The sequence below is a fragment of the Lathamus discolor genome, chromosome Z (assembly GCF_037157495.1).
Source record: "Lathamus discolor isolate bLatDis1 chromosome Z, bLatDis1.hap1, whole genome shotgun sequence".
Lineage (NCBI taxonomy): Eukaryota > Metazoa > Chordata > Aves > Psittaciformes > Psittacidae > Lathamus > Lathamus discolor.
The window spans coordinates 2,596,734-2,609,216 of record NC_088909.1 but is presented as its reverse complement, the minus strand read 5'-3'; the positions used below and the strand labels follow the sequence as shown (position 1 = coordinate 2,609,216).

Here is a 12,483-nt window from a genome sequence, read left to right as displayed (position 1 = left end):
CCCTGCACCCCAGTGGGAGCTCCGTTTGCAGGGAAAGAGAGGGGAGCAGGGGATGTTGGTGCAGTGCAGCCAGAGCAGTGCCACGGGCACCAGGCATCTCCTATGGCCAGCAGCACCAGCAGGACCAGCACCACGAGCTGGGGCTGGCGCCTTGTCAGAGCCTGTCACATCTGCCACTGCCGTGCCCTCACGCCGCGGTGCCGATGGCAGGGAACATCTGCTCGGCCGCCCCGCTGCCACGGCGCGTTAGGGTCAGGGGCAGACACCAAGACCCCCGGCCAGCGCTGGCGGTGCAGCTCCTCACCGTGACACTGATGCAAGGCGGCAGGGAGAGCAGGGCAGACAGATAGGATCAGACAGACAGACAGACAGGCAACCGAGTGCCACTGCCTGCGCCAGGGCCCAGCCATGCCGTGGGTCACTGGCGCCCCAAGCTCACCCGGTCATGGTGCGGGTCCATGCCCCTGGGGACACCGACAGCCCCACCACTGCTGTTCAGCTTCTGGGGGTGGGCAGGAGACGTCCTGCTCCCGTGTCCCGCATCCCTCGTCCCTTTTCCCGTGCTTTGTACCCTACCCCTCGCTCGGGGAGCCCCGAACGATGCCGCACGGGGGGGCACCGACGGCACCTATTTCCGACGAGAGGCGCGGTGCCGGGCGGGCGGGTGCCCACAGCAGCCAAGCGGGGACCCGGCGATGCCGCCCGTGTCCCCTTAACGCCGCCCGTCCCCGTGCCAGGCCGAGGGCTCGGTCCCGTCCCGACCCCTCCACCGCCCCGGGGGTGCTGCCCCTCAGCCCTGCGGCAGCCCCAGGGGCCCGGGGCCGGCGGCCGGGGAGCGCTCCCCGCTGTGGCACCGCGGGAAGCGGGGACCGCCGGTGTCGGTGCCGGTGGCCGGGACGATGCTGCCACCTGGTGCCGCGGCCTCGCGGTGCCGCCGGGACCGGCCCCGGCGCTGGGGGTCGAGGGGGGCAGCATCGGGACTGGCAACGGGGGTCAGCGACAGAACCGGGACCGGCCCCAGGGACCGGGGGGGGGGGGGGGTGGGGTGCAGCGCCGGGAGCGGCAGCGAGAGTCGGGACAGGACCGGAACCAGCGCCGGGGCTATCAGCGGGGTTCAGGGGCAGCACCGGGACCGGCCCCGGGGGTCGAGGATAGAGCTGGGAATAGCCCCTGGGCTCGGGGCCAGCACCGGGATGTGCCCCGGGTGTGAGGGGGCAGCACCGGGACCGGCCCCGAGGGAATCAGGGAGCAGCAGGGCCCGGGGCCTCGCTGTGGCTCCGGGAGCATCCCAGGCCCAGCTCCGTCCCGTCTGAACCCGCCGGGACCGGGACACCGCGGGACTTGGCCGTTCCTCTCCCGAGCCCGCACCGGCCCCGACCCCGCTGCCAGCACGGGCGACCCCGGCCCCGTAGGGGACCAACGGCGGTGGCCGAAGCGACTCTCCAAGATGTGGAGCTCTGCGGAGCGGGGCGGGCAGAACCCCCCGTCCCGATCGCGATCCCGATCCCGGTCCCGGTGCCGGTCCCGCCGTGGCAGGGACAGCGGGGCCGGGTCTCCCCCTCCAGCCCGCCCCGTCGAGGCATCCCCGGGGTGCGCCCTGCGACAGCTGCCGCGTTCCCCCCGCCCTGCCCCGGGGGCCGCTTCCCCCTCGGCCCCCCGGCCCCAGCCCCGGGCTGCGGGTCCCCGTCGTCCGTCCCCCCCCCCCCGGGTCCCTCCCCGCTCCCGCCCCGTCGGGCCCCTCGGCGGGTGCAGGCTGGCGGCCGGGGGCGGCGGGGCAGGTGCCGGTGCGGGGGGGCCCGGCCCGCCACAGCACATGTGCTGTCACTCAGCCAGCCCCGCCGTTATTTTAGCTCGGGGCTGGCGGCCGGACTGCGCCCCGCTCCGCCATGGGCCCCCCTCTCCTGCTCGCCTGCCTGCTCGCCCCGCTCTGCGCTCGGGTAAGGGGTGCGGGAAGGGGGGGGGGGAGATGGGGATGGGGATGGGGTAGAATGGGGACCCCCACTCCATGGCCCAGGAGGGCCGGATGGGATGGGGAGACTGGATGCGGTGCTGGGGGGCGGCTGGACAGCAGACCCCGCGGAGGCACATCCTCTGGGGCAGTGGGGATGGAGATGGGGGCTACGGGGGCTTGGTGCCCCTCTTGAGGCATTTTCTACCCCACAGATGGCAGTGGCAGAGGGGGGCCTGCGGCTCCGGCACACTGCCCGCCTTTGTGCGCTGGGAGAAGGGATTTGAGGCAGGGTTAGGCACTCACAAACACCCCACTCCCCTTTTTGCCACCCCACCTATCATCCCAGACCCCTCTGCACCCCCCCGTCCATGCACGTCTCTCCAGAGCCCCTCACCATGGTCTCAAGCCTGAGCCACATGGAGCCGTTGGGGTTCTGGCCTGGACACCATGGCCGGGTGCTCAGGGCAGGGAAAGGAAAAGGCACACGCAGCGCAGTCGCCCCCTCCCCATTGCCCCCCACAACCCTCCCCATCTCCCCGAGCTCCCGTGACCTCCTGGGGAAGGGGGGGTCTCCTGGGGAGGGCAGAGGGGGAGCTGGAAGCCATGGGGCAGCTCCCGCAGCAGCCTCGGAACAAGCCCTTTGTCCTGCCCAGCCCTGGCAGGCAGCCCCTGCCCTGCACAGGACCCCTCTGCCACCAGGGACCCCCAGCTCAGACCCCCCTGCCCCGGCACAGTGCACACAGGGGGACCCAGGGCACCCAGTGCACCCCAGCACCCAGCGCTGTAACCCAGCGCAGATGCAGGTGGGTGCAGATGTGGACGCAAGGCACGATGCTGCCCAGATGTGCTCCCTCCCCACGGAGGGGATGGTGTGGGGACGGTGTGGGTCCCGGGGGCCAGGACAAGGATGCACCCTGACAGTGATGCATGGAGCTGGGGCCGGGAGGGGGGGGGGGATAGGCTGCATGCCCCGCTCCCTTCTCCTCTTCCAGCCCCCATCTCTGTGCCCCCACGCCTGCTCCCCACAGCTCTGGATCCCCGTGTCACCCACCAATTCCCTGACCCCTCCAGCTCAGTCCCTCACAGCCCCTGAAACCCATGCAAGCCCTCACAACTTGGTGACCCGGATTCCAGCCTCCTCACCCCAATAGCTCCTGCTCCCCAGTCTCCATTCCTAATCTCCCCCACCTCACAGCCCCCACCTCCACCCCAGCACCACAGCTGCCTGTACCCCACAGCTCCCTGTGCCCCACAGCACCCCTGTGCCCCACAGCACCCCTGTGCCCCAGCCAGACCACCCCTGCAGCCTAAACCGACCCCTGACCCTTCCACCATGTCCATGCAGTGACCATGACCTGGGCTGGGGTGCCACTGCCAGCCCCCATTGCAAGGGTCTCATGGGGCACTGCCCAGCCGTGGCGTGGGGCCGTGCCCAGTGCACAGCCGGGATCACTCGTGAGGCAAGTCCCTGTGGGACACCCCTCACCATCACATCAGGATGTCAGGGGACCACTGACACAAAGCCCCCAGAGGACCTGTGTGACCTCCCTGCTCCCCAAGAACCAACCCCATCACTGCGCACCCCATCACCGTTAACCACGTCACCGTGCACCCGTCACTGTGCATTCCATCCCTATTCACCCCAGTGCTGTGCACCTCAGAACCATGCAAGTCCCTGCTCAGGGCCCCAGCACCGCACCCCACATGGGAGGTTTCAGGGTCACCGGCAGCACCGTGTCCCCCCGCAGGGTGCCAGCCCAGCCCAGCCGGGGGTCACAGTCCTGGGCAGCCCCCAGGCCTGGCAGCAGCACGAGGCTCCAAGGCGGGTGAAGAGGGCCTGGGTGATCCCTCCCATCAGCGTCTCGGAGAACCACAAGCGCATCCCACACCTCCTGGTGCAGGTAGGAGCCCCCCCCAACTTCCAGGCTGTGGGGGACACCCTGGGCAGGAGGACTGCATTGGGGCACCCCAGGAAGGAGGATGTGGCATGGGGGGAGACTCAGGGCAGAGGGGGACCCCAGGCCGGGGACAGACCCCACAGCCCCAGGACCATCGGCCCTGCTTCCCCCAGATCAAGTCGGACAAGCAACAGCCTGGGGGGGTGATCTACAGCATCAAGGGGCCCGGGGTGGATGAGGAGCCCCTGGGCATCTTCTCCATTGACAAGTTCAGCGGGAAGGTGTTCCTCAACGCCATGCTGGACCGGGAGGAGAACGACCGCTTCAGGGTAAGGATGCTGCCTGCCTGCCCACACTCCCCTTGCCCAGCCCCGCAACCACCCCCAGCCCCGCAACCAGCCCCAATTGACCTGTTCTATGCCCACAGCTGAAAGCCTTCGCGCTGGACCTGGGTGGTGTGACACTGGAGGACCCCACCGACCTGGAGATCATCGTGGTGGACCAGAACGACAACCGGCCGCTCTTCCGGCAGGATGTGTTCACAGGGCGCGTGGTGGAGGGTGCTGAGCCAGGTCAGACCAGCTGGGGGGTGCTGGGGAAGAGGAGGATGAACCAGCCTCAATGCTGGCACCTACCATGGTGCTCCTGTGGCCGCAGGGACCTGCGTGATGACAGTGGATGCCACCGATGCTGATGACCCCGACACGGACAACGCAGTGGTGCGGTACTCCATCCTGGAGCAGGGTGCTGGGGGCATGTTCAGCATCAATGCAACCACCGGCGAGATTTGCACCGCACGGCCTGGCCTTGACCGTGAGGTACTGGGCATGGGTGGCACCAGGGGGGCATCGGGGTGGCACTGGGACTGTGGACTGGGAGATGGTGGAACCACAGCTCCATCCCTGAGCAGACCCAGGCATGGGGATGCGATGGCTGGCCTCTGGGCTCCTTGAGGGGCTGAAGAGGCTCAGCACCGGCCCCCTCCTTCCCTGCAGACCATGGGGGTGTACAACCTGACGGTGCAGGCAGCTGACATGTCCGGGGATGGGCTCACCACCACCGCCATGGCCGTCATCTACCTGGAGGACATCAACGACAACCCCCCCGAGTTCACCAAGGAGGAGGTAGTGGCTGGGGCAGGGTGGGTTAACACGCAGGGGGACAGCAGCACCCCAAGGGAGCAGACACCATCCCCACACCGCTCCCCCCCAGTTCTCCATGGAGGTGGAGGAGCAGGCGGCCGGCGTGGACGTGGGCAGGGTGTTCGTGCACGACAAGGACCTGGCCGGCTCGCCCAACTGGCTGGCCAAATTCACCATCCTGGAGGGCGACCCCGAGGGCGCCTTCGCCATCCGCACCGACCCCCACACCAACGACGGCGTGCTCTCCGTGGCCAAGGTGGGCGCAGGGCAGCCGGGTGGGTCGGGATGGGGGGTCCCATGGCTCGGGCTGACCCTCGGCCCCTCTCTGCAGCCACTGGACCACGAGGTGCGGGACCGCTTCGAGCTGACGGTGTCGGTGCAGAACGAGCGGCCGCTGGAGCCCACGGCTCCTGCCAGCCCCCGGGCTCTGGCCACCATGCGGGTGCGGGTGCGGGATGTCAATGAGGCACCCGTGTTCCGGGAGAACCCGCGGCGGATCAGCGTGCTGGAGGGGACCCCCCCGGGCACCCCCGTCACCACCTACACTGCCAGCGACCCCGACACGCGCCAGCTCCAGACCCTCACGTGAGCCCCAGCCCATGGGTTCCGGCACCCTTTTAGTCATTTGTGGGTGTTCTGGGGGGTGTCATCATCCCCCCCCCCCTCTGCACCCACAGCTACACGCTGCTCTATGACCCGGCGGACTGGCTGCGGCTGGACCCCCACACCGGCACCATCCGCACCAAGCGGGAGCTGCTGCACCCCTCCGCCTTCCTGCAGGGCGGCTGGTACATCGCGCTGGTCCTCGCCCGCGATGACGGTGAGGGGACCCCTCCCCACAACGCCACGTCCCCCCCCCCCCATAACCCCCGCTCCATCCATCCGGCCCTGACCTCCGCTCTCTGTGCCCGCAGCCGAGCCCCCGCTCTCGGCCACCGGCACCCTCTCCATCGAGATCCTGGAGGTGAACGACCACGCTCCGGTGCTGCAGCCGCCGGCAGCGCTGCTCTGCGGGCGGCCGGGACGCGGCGGGACCCTGCTCCTGGGGGCCACGGACGATGACCGCCCCCCCCACGGCGCCCCCTTCCACTTCCAGCTCAGCCCCCAGCACCCGCAGCTCGCCCGCAACTGGAGCATCTCCCGCTTTAATGGTAAAGGGGCTCCGCGGGCGCTGCTGCATCGGGGGCGCTGGGGGACCCCCGCTCAGCCCCGCTGCCTGCCCGCAGTGACCCACGCCGTGCTGGCCGTGCTGGCGGAGCTGCCGGAGGGGCTCTACTCGCTCCCGCTGCTGGTGCGGGACTCGGGGACCCCCCCGCGGGAGCAGCAGCAGCTCCTGAACGTCTCCGTGTGCCACTGCGGCCGGGAGGGCACCTGCGAGGACAGTGCCCTGGCTGCCGCCGCTGCCGGGGCCGGCATCACCCTCGGGGCTCTCGTGATCATCCTCGGCAGCAGCGTCCTGCTCCTTGGTGAGTGAGACCCCCCCACCCCTCCATCCGCCCCCACCCCGCACCCCAGCCCTGCGCTCTTCCATGCAGTGCTGGTCCTGGACACCCATCCCGAACCCTACCAGCGCAATCCGTCACCTCTCACCCCATCATGGTCCTGGCCTCCCCACCCAGTCCCTGCCCATCGTGGTCCAGAGCACCCCAACCTCTCCCTCCCACAGTCCCCATCACCCCATCCTGGTCTAGAACAACCCAATCTCTCCCTGTCCACATCTGTCATCACCCCGTCCTATTCCAGAACAACCCATCCTACTCATGCCCCTCAGCACTGCCCCCCAGCAACCCCTTCTCACCTCTTCTAAGACACCCCCAACCCTTTCCCTCTTCACCCATCCCACCCCGTTGCTCCCAAATCCCTTCCTGCATCCCCATCCCACTCCCCCAGCCCCACCACCACCACTCTCCTCACCCCCTGTCCCACTGGCTCTGGCTCCCCCGGCCTGGCACCCATGGGCGCTGTGCCCGCAGTGCTGGTGGGGCTGGGGGCCGCCCGGGTGCGCGGGCGCCGGCGGGCTCTGCGCAAGGGGCTGCTGCAGCGCTCGAGGGACGACCTCCGCGACAACATCCTCAACTACGACGAGCAGGGTGGGGGCGAGGAGGACCAGGTCAGCAGGACCCGGGGACACCCCCGGGGTTGTGGGGGGGGCCATCCCGGCCCCGCACCGCTGCTGACCCCGTCCATGTCCGCAGGATGCCTACGACATCAACCAGCTCCGGCACCCCGAGCTCTTCTCGGCCCGGGTGAAGCCGCCGCTGCGCAGGGACGCCCCGCTCAGCTCCACCACCCCCCTGGCCCCCCGCAAGCTGCCCAGCGGCCCCTCTGACATCGAGGACTTCATCAATGAGGTGGGCACAGGGCTCAGCGCCCCATCTTGCCCCCAGCACCCATCCTCAGTGGGGTGACGGTGCTCCTCTGTCCCCGCAGGGGCTGGAGGCGGCTGATAGCGACCCCAGTGTGCCCCCCTATGACACGGCCCTCATCTATGACTACGAGGGCTCAGGCTCCGTCGCCAGCCCCCTCAGCTCCATTGTCTCCAGCCTGACAGACGAGGACCAGGACTACGACTACCTGACCGAGTGGGGGCCACGCTTCCGGCGCCTGGCTGACCTCTATGGGCAGTAGCAGGGATCGGGGGGGGGGCTGGGGATGGGGTCACCCCACTGTCCACTGAGGGGCTGGGATGGGGAACCAGCAGTGGGGATCTTGCACACGTATGTGCACAGGATGCCCAGCTGCAGCAGCTTTGCATATGGACACGCACAAGATGCAGGGGCTTTGCACGTGCGTGTGCACCAAGAGAGGCCTCAGTGCAGGGGTTCGCACACCTGCACACACCATGGACCCCATGCCCAGCAAACCCCAGGAAGGCAGAAGCTGGGGACATGGGCAGCCCTGTGGAGGGGAATGCCCCGGGGATAAGCCCCATAGAGCTGGGGACCCCCATTGCCCCCATAATAAAGATCCCAGAGAAGGGGCCGGTGGCAGGGGCACTGTGTGGGGCCCCAATCTCACCAGCCGCCCATAGAAACAAGGCACTTTTATTGGCAGCCTGCGAGCCCCTGGTGCAAGCACTTTGCGGGGGTATCACCCCTGCCCCAGGACTCCCAGCAAAGCTCTTCCTCAGGCAGGATCCACCTCCACCGTGGGGTTGGTGAGCTGCTCCCCCTATCACGTGTCCCAGTGCATCCCATCATCCCCATGAGCACCCAAAGATGGGGGGTCCCAGCACTGTGTTCAGCAGTGGGGAGACACCCATATGGGGTGGGGGCACGGCTATATCTCACTGGGAGTGACCATGGAGCCCTTCATCGATGTGGTGGAGGTGGTGAGGTTGGAGTAGTTGTGTTGGCTGCCCGGGGTGGTGAGCAGGGGCACGCGGTCCTCGCGGGGTGGCTGGTGGAAGAGCGGGGACCGGTGCTGCCTCTCACCATCCTCCAGGGACTGGGGTAGGCTGTGGCCCTGGCTCTCTGGCAGCAGCATGATGCTGAGGATGCTGAGGATGGTGAAGGAGGCGAAGACAATGTGGTGCAGAAAGAAGCCACGGCTGTTGGGGATGGCGGTGATGGGGGCTGCTGCCTTGCCCACGAAGCTGGCACCCACAATGAGGCCTAGACTGGCACCTCTGTGGTGTGGAAATGCACTTAGAAGGGATGCAGGGGACCCTGCCCGGGTCACCCCGGGGTAGCACGAGGGACGTGGCAGCTCCCTCCTTACCTGACCACAGTGGGGAGGACCTCGCTGGCAAAGAAGATGCCAAGCATGGTGACAGCATGTGATGTGGTGATGCCAACCACAGACAGGGTCAGGACAATGCACTCCAGCAAGTCTGGGCGAGGGGGAAAAGCACCATTAGTGGTCACATCCTGCACACAGCCCACCCGAAGCATCCTGTTCTCAACCTCGGCCGGGAGAGCGGGGGAGCCCTGTGCCCATCCTTACACTGGGTGAGGGCCAGCAGCAGGAGGGAGCAGATGCCGGTGAGGACAGTGCAGAGCAGGAGGATGGCTCGGCGCCCGAAGCGCTCGGCTGTGAGGAAGACGAAGAGGCAGGCGGTGGCCTCGGTGCCCACCAGTGTGAAGTAGGACGAGAAGAAGTGGGGCAGGTGCGGGGCCAGGTTGCGGGCGAAGCAGTGGCGGATGCCGGAGCCGATGAACCTGTGGGACAGCGGGATCAGGGGGGCTGTGGCAGGACCCCCTCACCGCCCCCCCCCCCCCAGGCACCTTTCCCCTGCTCACGCTGCGAAGCCGAGGATGACGCTGTTCTTCCAGATGACCCGGGTGCTGAAGATCTCGCAGACAGCGTGGTACCGGGGCTGCGGGGACCCCTCGGACAGGGACTGCAGCTCTGCAGCGACACGGGGACACGGGTTAGGGCCGGCACCATCCCACCACCACCACCTCGGCCCTGGGGAGGGCACGCACCGGCGCAGAGGCTCTGCTGGTGGCAGGAGCTGGGGTCGGAGCCGCTGCCCTTGGCCAGCGCCTGCAGGGTCTTCCTGGCCCTGTCCAGCTGCCGAGTGGCCAGCAGCCAGCGCGGGGACTCCAGCAGCAGCACCGGGCACCTGAGACAAGAGGGTTGGAGTCACGGCCCCCCCCATCCCTGACCCCTTCCCGGCCGCAAAGCGGCACAGCCCAGAAACCCTCGAGTTGGAGCCTGGGCAAACATTTACCCGGGGCGGCTGGAGAGCCCCGGGCAGCCTTTGATCACCCGGGCAGGGTGCGCTGCGTGGGGCACTGCTCCGGGCACTGCTCAGTGCCCCCCCCCCCGGTCCTTACCACCAGAAGGCAGCCAGCAGAGCCAGGATCATGGTGACAGCGCCCTGCAGCACCCGCCAGTCCCGGCACAGCACGGCCAGCCCCGGCAGCAGCAGCTCGCCGGCGATCCAGAAGAAGCTGGCCACTACGGTCACCCTTAGCCGGTGTGGGGGGTCACACATCTCCACGCCTGGAGGGGGACGAGGGGCGCACCGTGGGTGCCACGGCCATGGGGTGGCCTGCACCCCACGGCATCTGGCACCCCGGAGCGTCCCGCAGCCCGGAGCGTCCCGCACCCCGGCGCGTCCAGAACCACGCAGCACCCTCTGTGCTCGGGCACCATGGACCGCGTCGCAACACTCACGCCCAACGTAGAGGGAGAGGAAGGCTCCTGCCAGGGCGGCTCCGAAGAGCAGCCGGGCCACGAGCACCATGGTGAAGTCCGCGGCCAGGGCCACGCAGACTCCCAGCGGCACTGCCAGCACCAGCGACACCACGAAGGCGCTTCTGCGGCCGAACCTGCCGGGGGACGGGGCTGTGAGCGCGGCCGGGGCCGGGACCCGTGCGCTGGGTGGGGAGGGGACACCCCGGGGACCCCCGGGTACCTATCGCAGGCCAGGCCGGCGGTGATGCTGCCCAGCGTCCAGCCCAGCAAGTGCGTGGTCTGCTCCAGGGGCACCTTCCAACGGGAGTGGCACACCAGATCCCACTGCGGAGAGCGCGGACACGGCGGGGACATCAGCACGGCGGTGCCCATAGAACCGCCCCCCCCAACACCTCCGCTGCCCGCAGGGCTGGGGCGGGTGAAGCCCCGTGAGTTACGGGGGGGGCGTTTTGCTTTTGCCCCCTCCCCGCAAGCAGAAACGTGGGTCCAGAGGCGATGGGACGGTGCGGACGGTCCGCACTTCCCCGTCCCCTCTATCCCGCAGAGCCCTTCCACGGGGGTCCCGTCGAGCACCCTCATGGTGTCGTGTGTCCCGTGTCCCCCCCCGGGAAGCAAACTCCGCCCACACCCCAGGCCGCTCCCCCTGCGCACCCAGCGCTTTGCTGGGACCCCCCCCCCCCTTCACCCCGCCGTGCCCCCAAGCCCCCCCCCCCGCGGCCCCGTACCTGTGTGACGAGGTTGGAGCGCAGGCCGGCGGCAGGAAGGGCATAGTGCCAGCCGCGCGTGCAGGGCCCGGTGCCGTTGGGCTGCGCGGGGCCGGCGGCGGGGCCGCGGTACCGGTAGAGCTGGCAGGGGCTCCAGCCGCCGCGGAGGCGCGGGACGGCGGCGCGGAGCAGCGCGGCTCCCGCCAGACGGCGCAGCGGCGGCGGCAGCAGAGCGGCGTCCGGGCGGCAGCGATGGGGGGGGGCGGCCCCCAGGGCCCACCCCAGCGCCCACGCCAGGGCCAGGGCCAAGCACGGAGCCCACCCCCCCGCGGCCAACCGGCCCCGCGGCCGCCAGCCCTCAGACGCCATCGGCCGTCGCGGCAGGCGCACGGCCAGAGCGCAGGGCCCGCGCCGGGCAGCGCTGCCAGGTGAGGCTGGCGCTGGGGCAGAGCGAGCACCACGGGGACGGCCTGGCCCAGCCGGACATAGACCCGCCCTCGCGGCACCACCGCTACCGCAGCCCGGGGCTCTGCCTCGGGACGGGCAGCCCCGGAAGCTCCGGTTCCACCCTCCAGGACCGGGCCTGCCCACAGCTGGACCTCACACTCGATACCCCCTCCCCACGGCCCCCTTGCTCCCCCGGCCCGGTTCACACTCACGCCCCCTCTCTGCTCGATTCGGTTCTCCGGAGCCTGTCCGCCGCCCTCCCACCTCGGTGCGGTATCCCCTGAACTCAGGTCGTCCCCCCCACAGCCTGATCCACCTCCTCCCGGGGCAGCCCGGTTCACCCCCAGGGCCGGGCAGTGCCCCGCCAAGCCCCGTTCGCAACCACGGCCCGGTTCGCCGCCCTCCAGCCTGAGCTCCCCTCCTCTCCTTCAAGCTGAGATCACGCCTCACCCTCTATGATGCTCCGAGCCAGGAGCCCCTCGGCACCGCGGATGCCAGGACACAGCCGCGCACACCCACAGATGCTCCTGGGTGCACCTAGGAGGCTGGTGGGGTCTGGTCCCTCCCCTGGGAAGGTGGGGTCAGCGCTCCCCTCGCATCCAGTACCGGCGAAGCCGTCAACAAGCCTTTTGTTTTTCCCTCCTCAGGAATTATTTAACAATCACTGTCCCTGAAGGCCAGCCGTGGAGCGCCGCCGCTGCAGAATCATATCTGTGTTTGCTTTTGGCCTCGCTTTGTGGGAGCCGACAGCCAAAGGGGTGATAGGGCTGCGGCGGCACAAAGTAATGCTGAACAGGGACATCCAGGTTGACGATAAGGAAGCTCTTCCCTGTGAGGGTGCTGAGGCGCTGGCACAGGGTGCCCAGAGAAGCTGTGGCTGCCCCATCCCTGGCAGTGCTCAAGGCCAGGTTGGACACAGGGGCTTGGAGCAAGCTGCTCCAGTGGAAGGGGTCCCTGCCCGTGGCAGGGGTTGGAGCTGGAGGAGCCTTAAGGTCCCCTCAACCCAACCAACCCAAACCAGTTTGTGCTGCTGTGCAGGGCAGATGGGGACAGCACCACATGGTGCTCCTGGCTGTGCTGCCCAACACCAGCCTCACACGGGTGAATTGAGCCAGCACCGGTCCCTCAACCCGCTTCTGAGGGTCAGTATTAGAACAGGAGGTGGCAGGAGTGTGGTGGTGGCTGCAGCAGCACCC

The 12,483-nt window shown here is 69.0% G+C and overlaps 2 protein-coding genes across 2 annotated transcripts; one reads left to right on the top strand and one right to left on the bottom strand.

The window, feature by feature from the left end:
* The first annotated feature begins 1,875 nt into the window (after nt 1-1,875).
* On the top strand, nt 1,876-7,619 carry CDH15 (cadherin 15). The gene is made up of 14 exons (XM_065663058.1): nt 1,876-1,937; nt 3,700-3,852; nt 4,023-4,178; nt 4,277-4,421; nt 4,507-4,667; nt 4,845-4,973; nt 5,062-5,247; nt 5,323-5,576; nt 5,669-5,811; nt 5,906-6,142; nt 6,218-6,457; nt 6,965-7,101; nt 7,187-7,342; nt 7,422-7,619. The coding sequence occupies exons 1-14, from the start codon at nt 1,887-1,889 to the stop codon at nt 7,617-7,619; spliced, it is 2,346 nt and encodes a 781-aa protein (XP_065519130.1). The 5' UTR covers nt 1,876-1,886.
* A 400-nt stretch (nt 7,620-8,019) lies between these two features.
* SLC22A31 (solute carrier family 22 member 31) lies at nt 8,020-11,466 on the bottom strand. The gene is made up of 9 exons (XM_065663059.1): nt 10,862-11,466; nt 10,357-10,460; nt 10,116-10,270; nt 9,773-9,941; nt 9,419-9,558; nt 9,233-9,341; nt 8,937-9,151; nt 8,712-8,823; nt 8,020-8,619 (listed from the first exon to the last, which is right to left on the bottom strand). The coding sequence occupies exons 1-9, from the start codon at nt 11,207-11,209 to the stop codon at nt 8,271-8,273; spliced, it is 1,701 nt and encodes a 566-aa protein (XP_065519131.1). The 5' UTR covers nt 11,210-11,466; the 3' UTR covers nt 8,020-8,270.
* Between the last annotated feature and the right edge of the window lie 1,017 nt (nt 11,467-12,483).

Excerpts from the sequence above, each read along its gene's own strand:
- CDH15 (XM_065663058.1), top strand. The coding sequence starts at position 1,887 with ATGGGCCCCCCTCTCCTGCTCGCCTGCCTGCTCGCCCCGCTCTGCGCT. Across the intron at positions 1,938-3,699 it reads TCGCCCCGCTCTGCGCTCGG|GGTGCCAGCCCAGCCCAGCC; the intron begins GTAAGGGGTGCG and ends GTCCCCCCGCAG. Across the intron at positions 7,102-7,186 it reads GTGGGGGCGAGGAGGACCAG|GATGCCTACGACATCAACCA; the intron begins GTCAGCAGGACC and ends CCATGTCCGCAG.
- SLC22A31 (XM_065663059.1), bottom strand. The coding sequence starts at position 11,209 with ATGGCGTCTGAGGGCTGGCGGCCGCGGGGCCGGTTGGCCGCGGGGGGG. Across the intron at positions 10,271-10,356 it reads GCCGGCCTGGCCTGCGATAG|GTTCGGCCGCAGAAGCGCCT; the intron begins GTACCCGGGGGT and ends GTCCCCCGGCAG. Across the intron at positions 8,824-8,936 it reads GCTGCTGGCCCTCACCCAGT|ACTTGCTGGAGTGCATTGTC; the intron begins GTAAGGATGGGC and ends CCCCTCGCCCAG.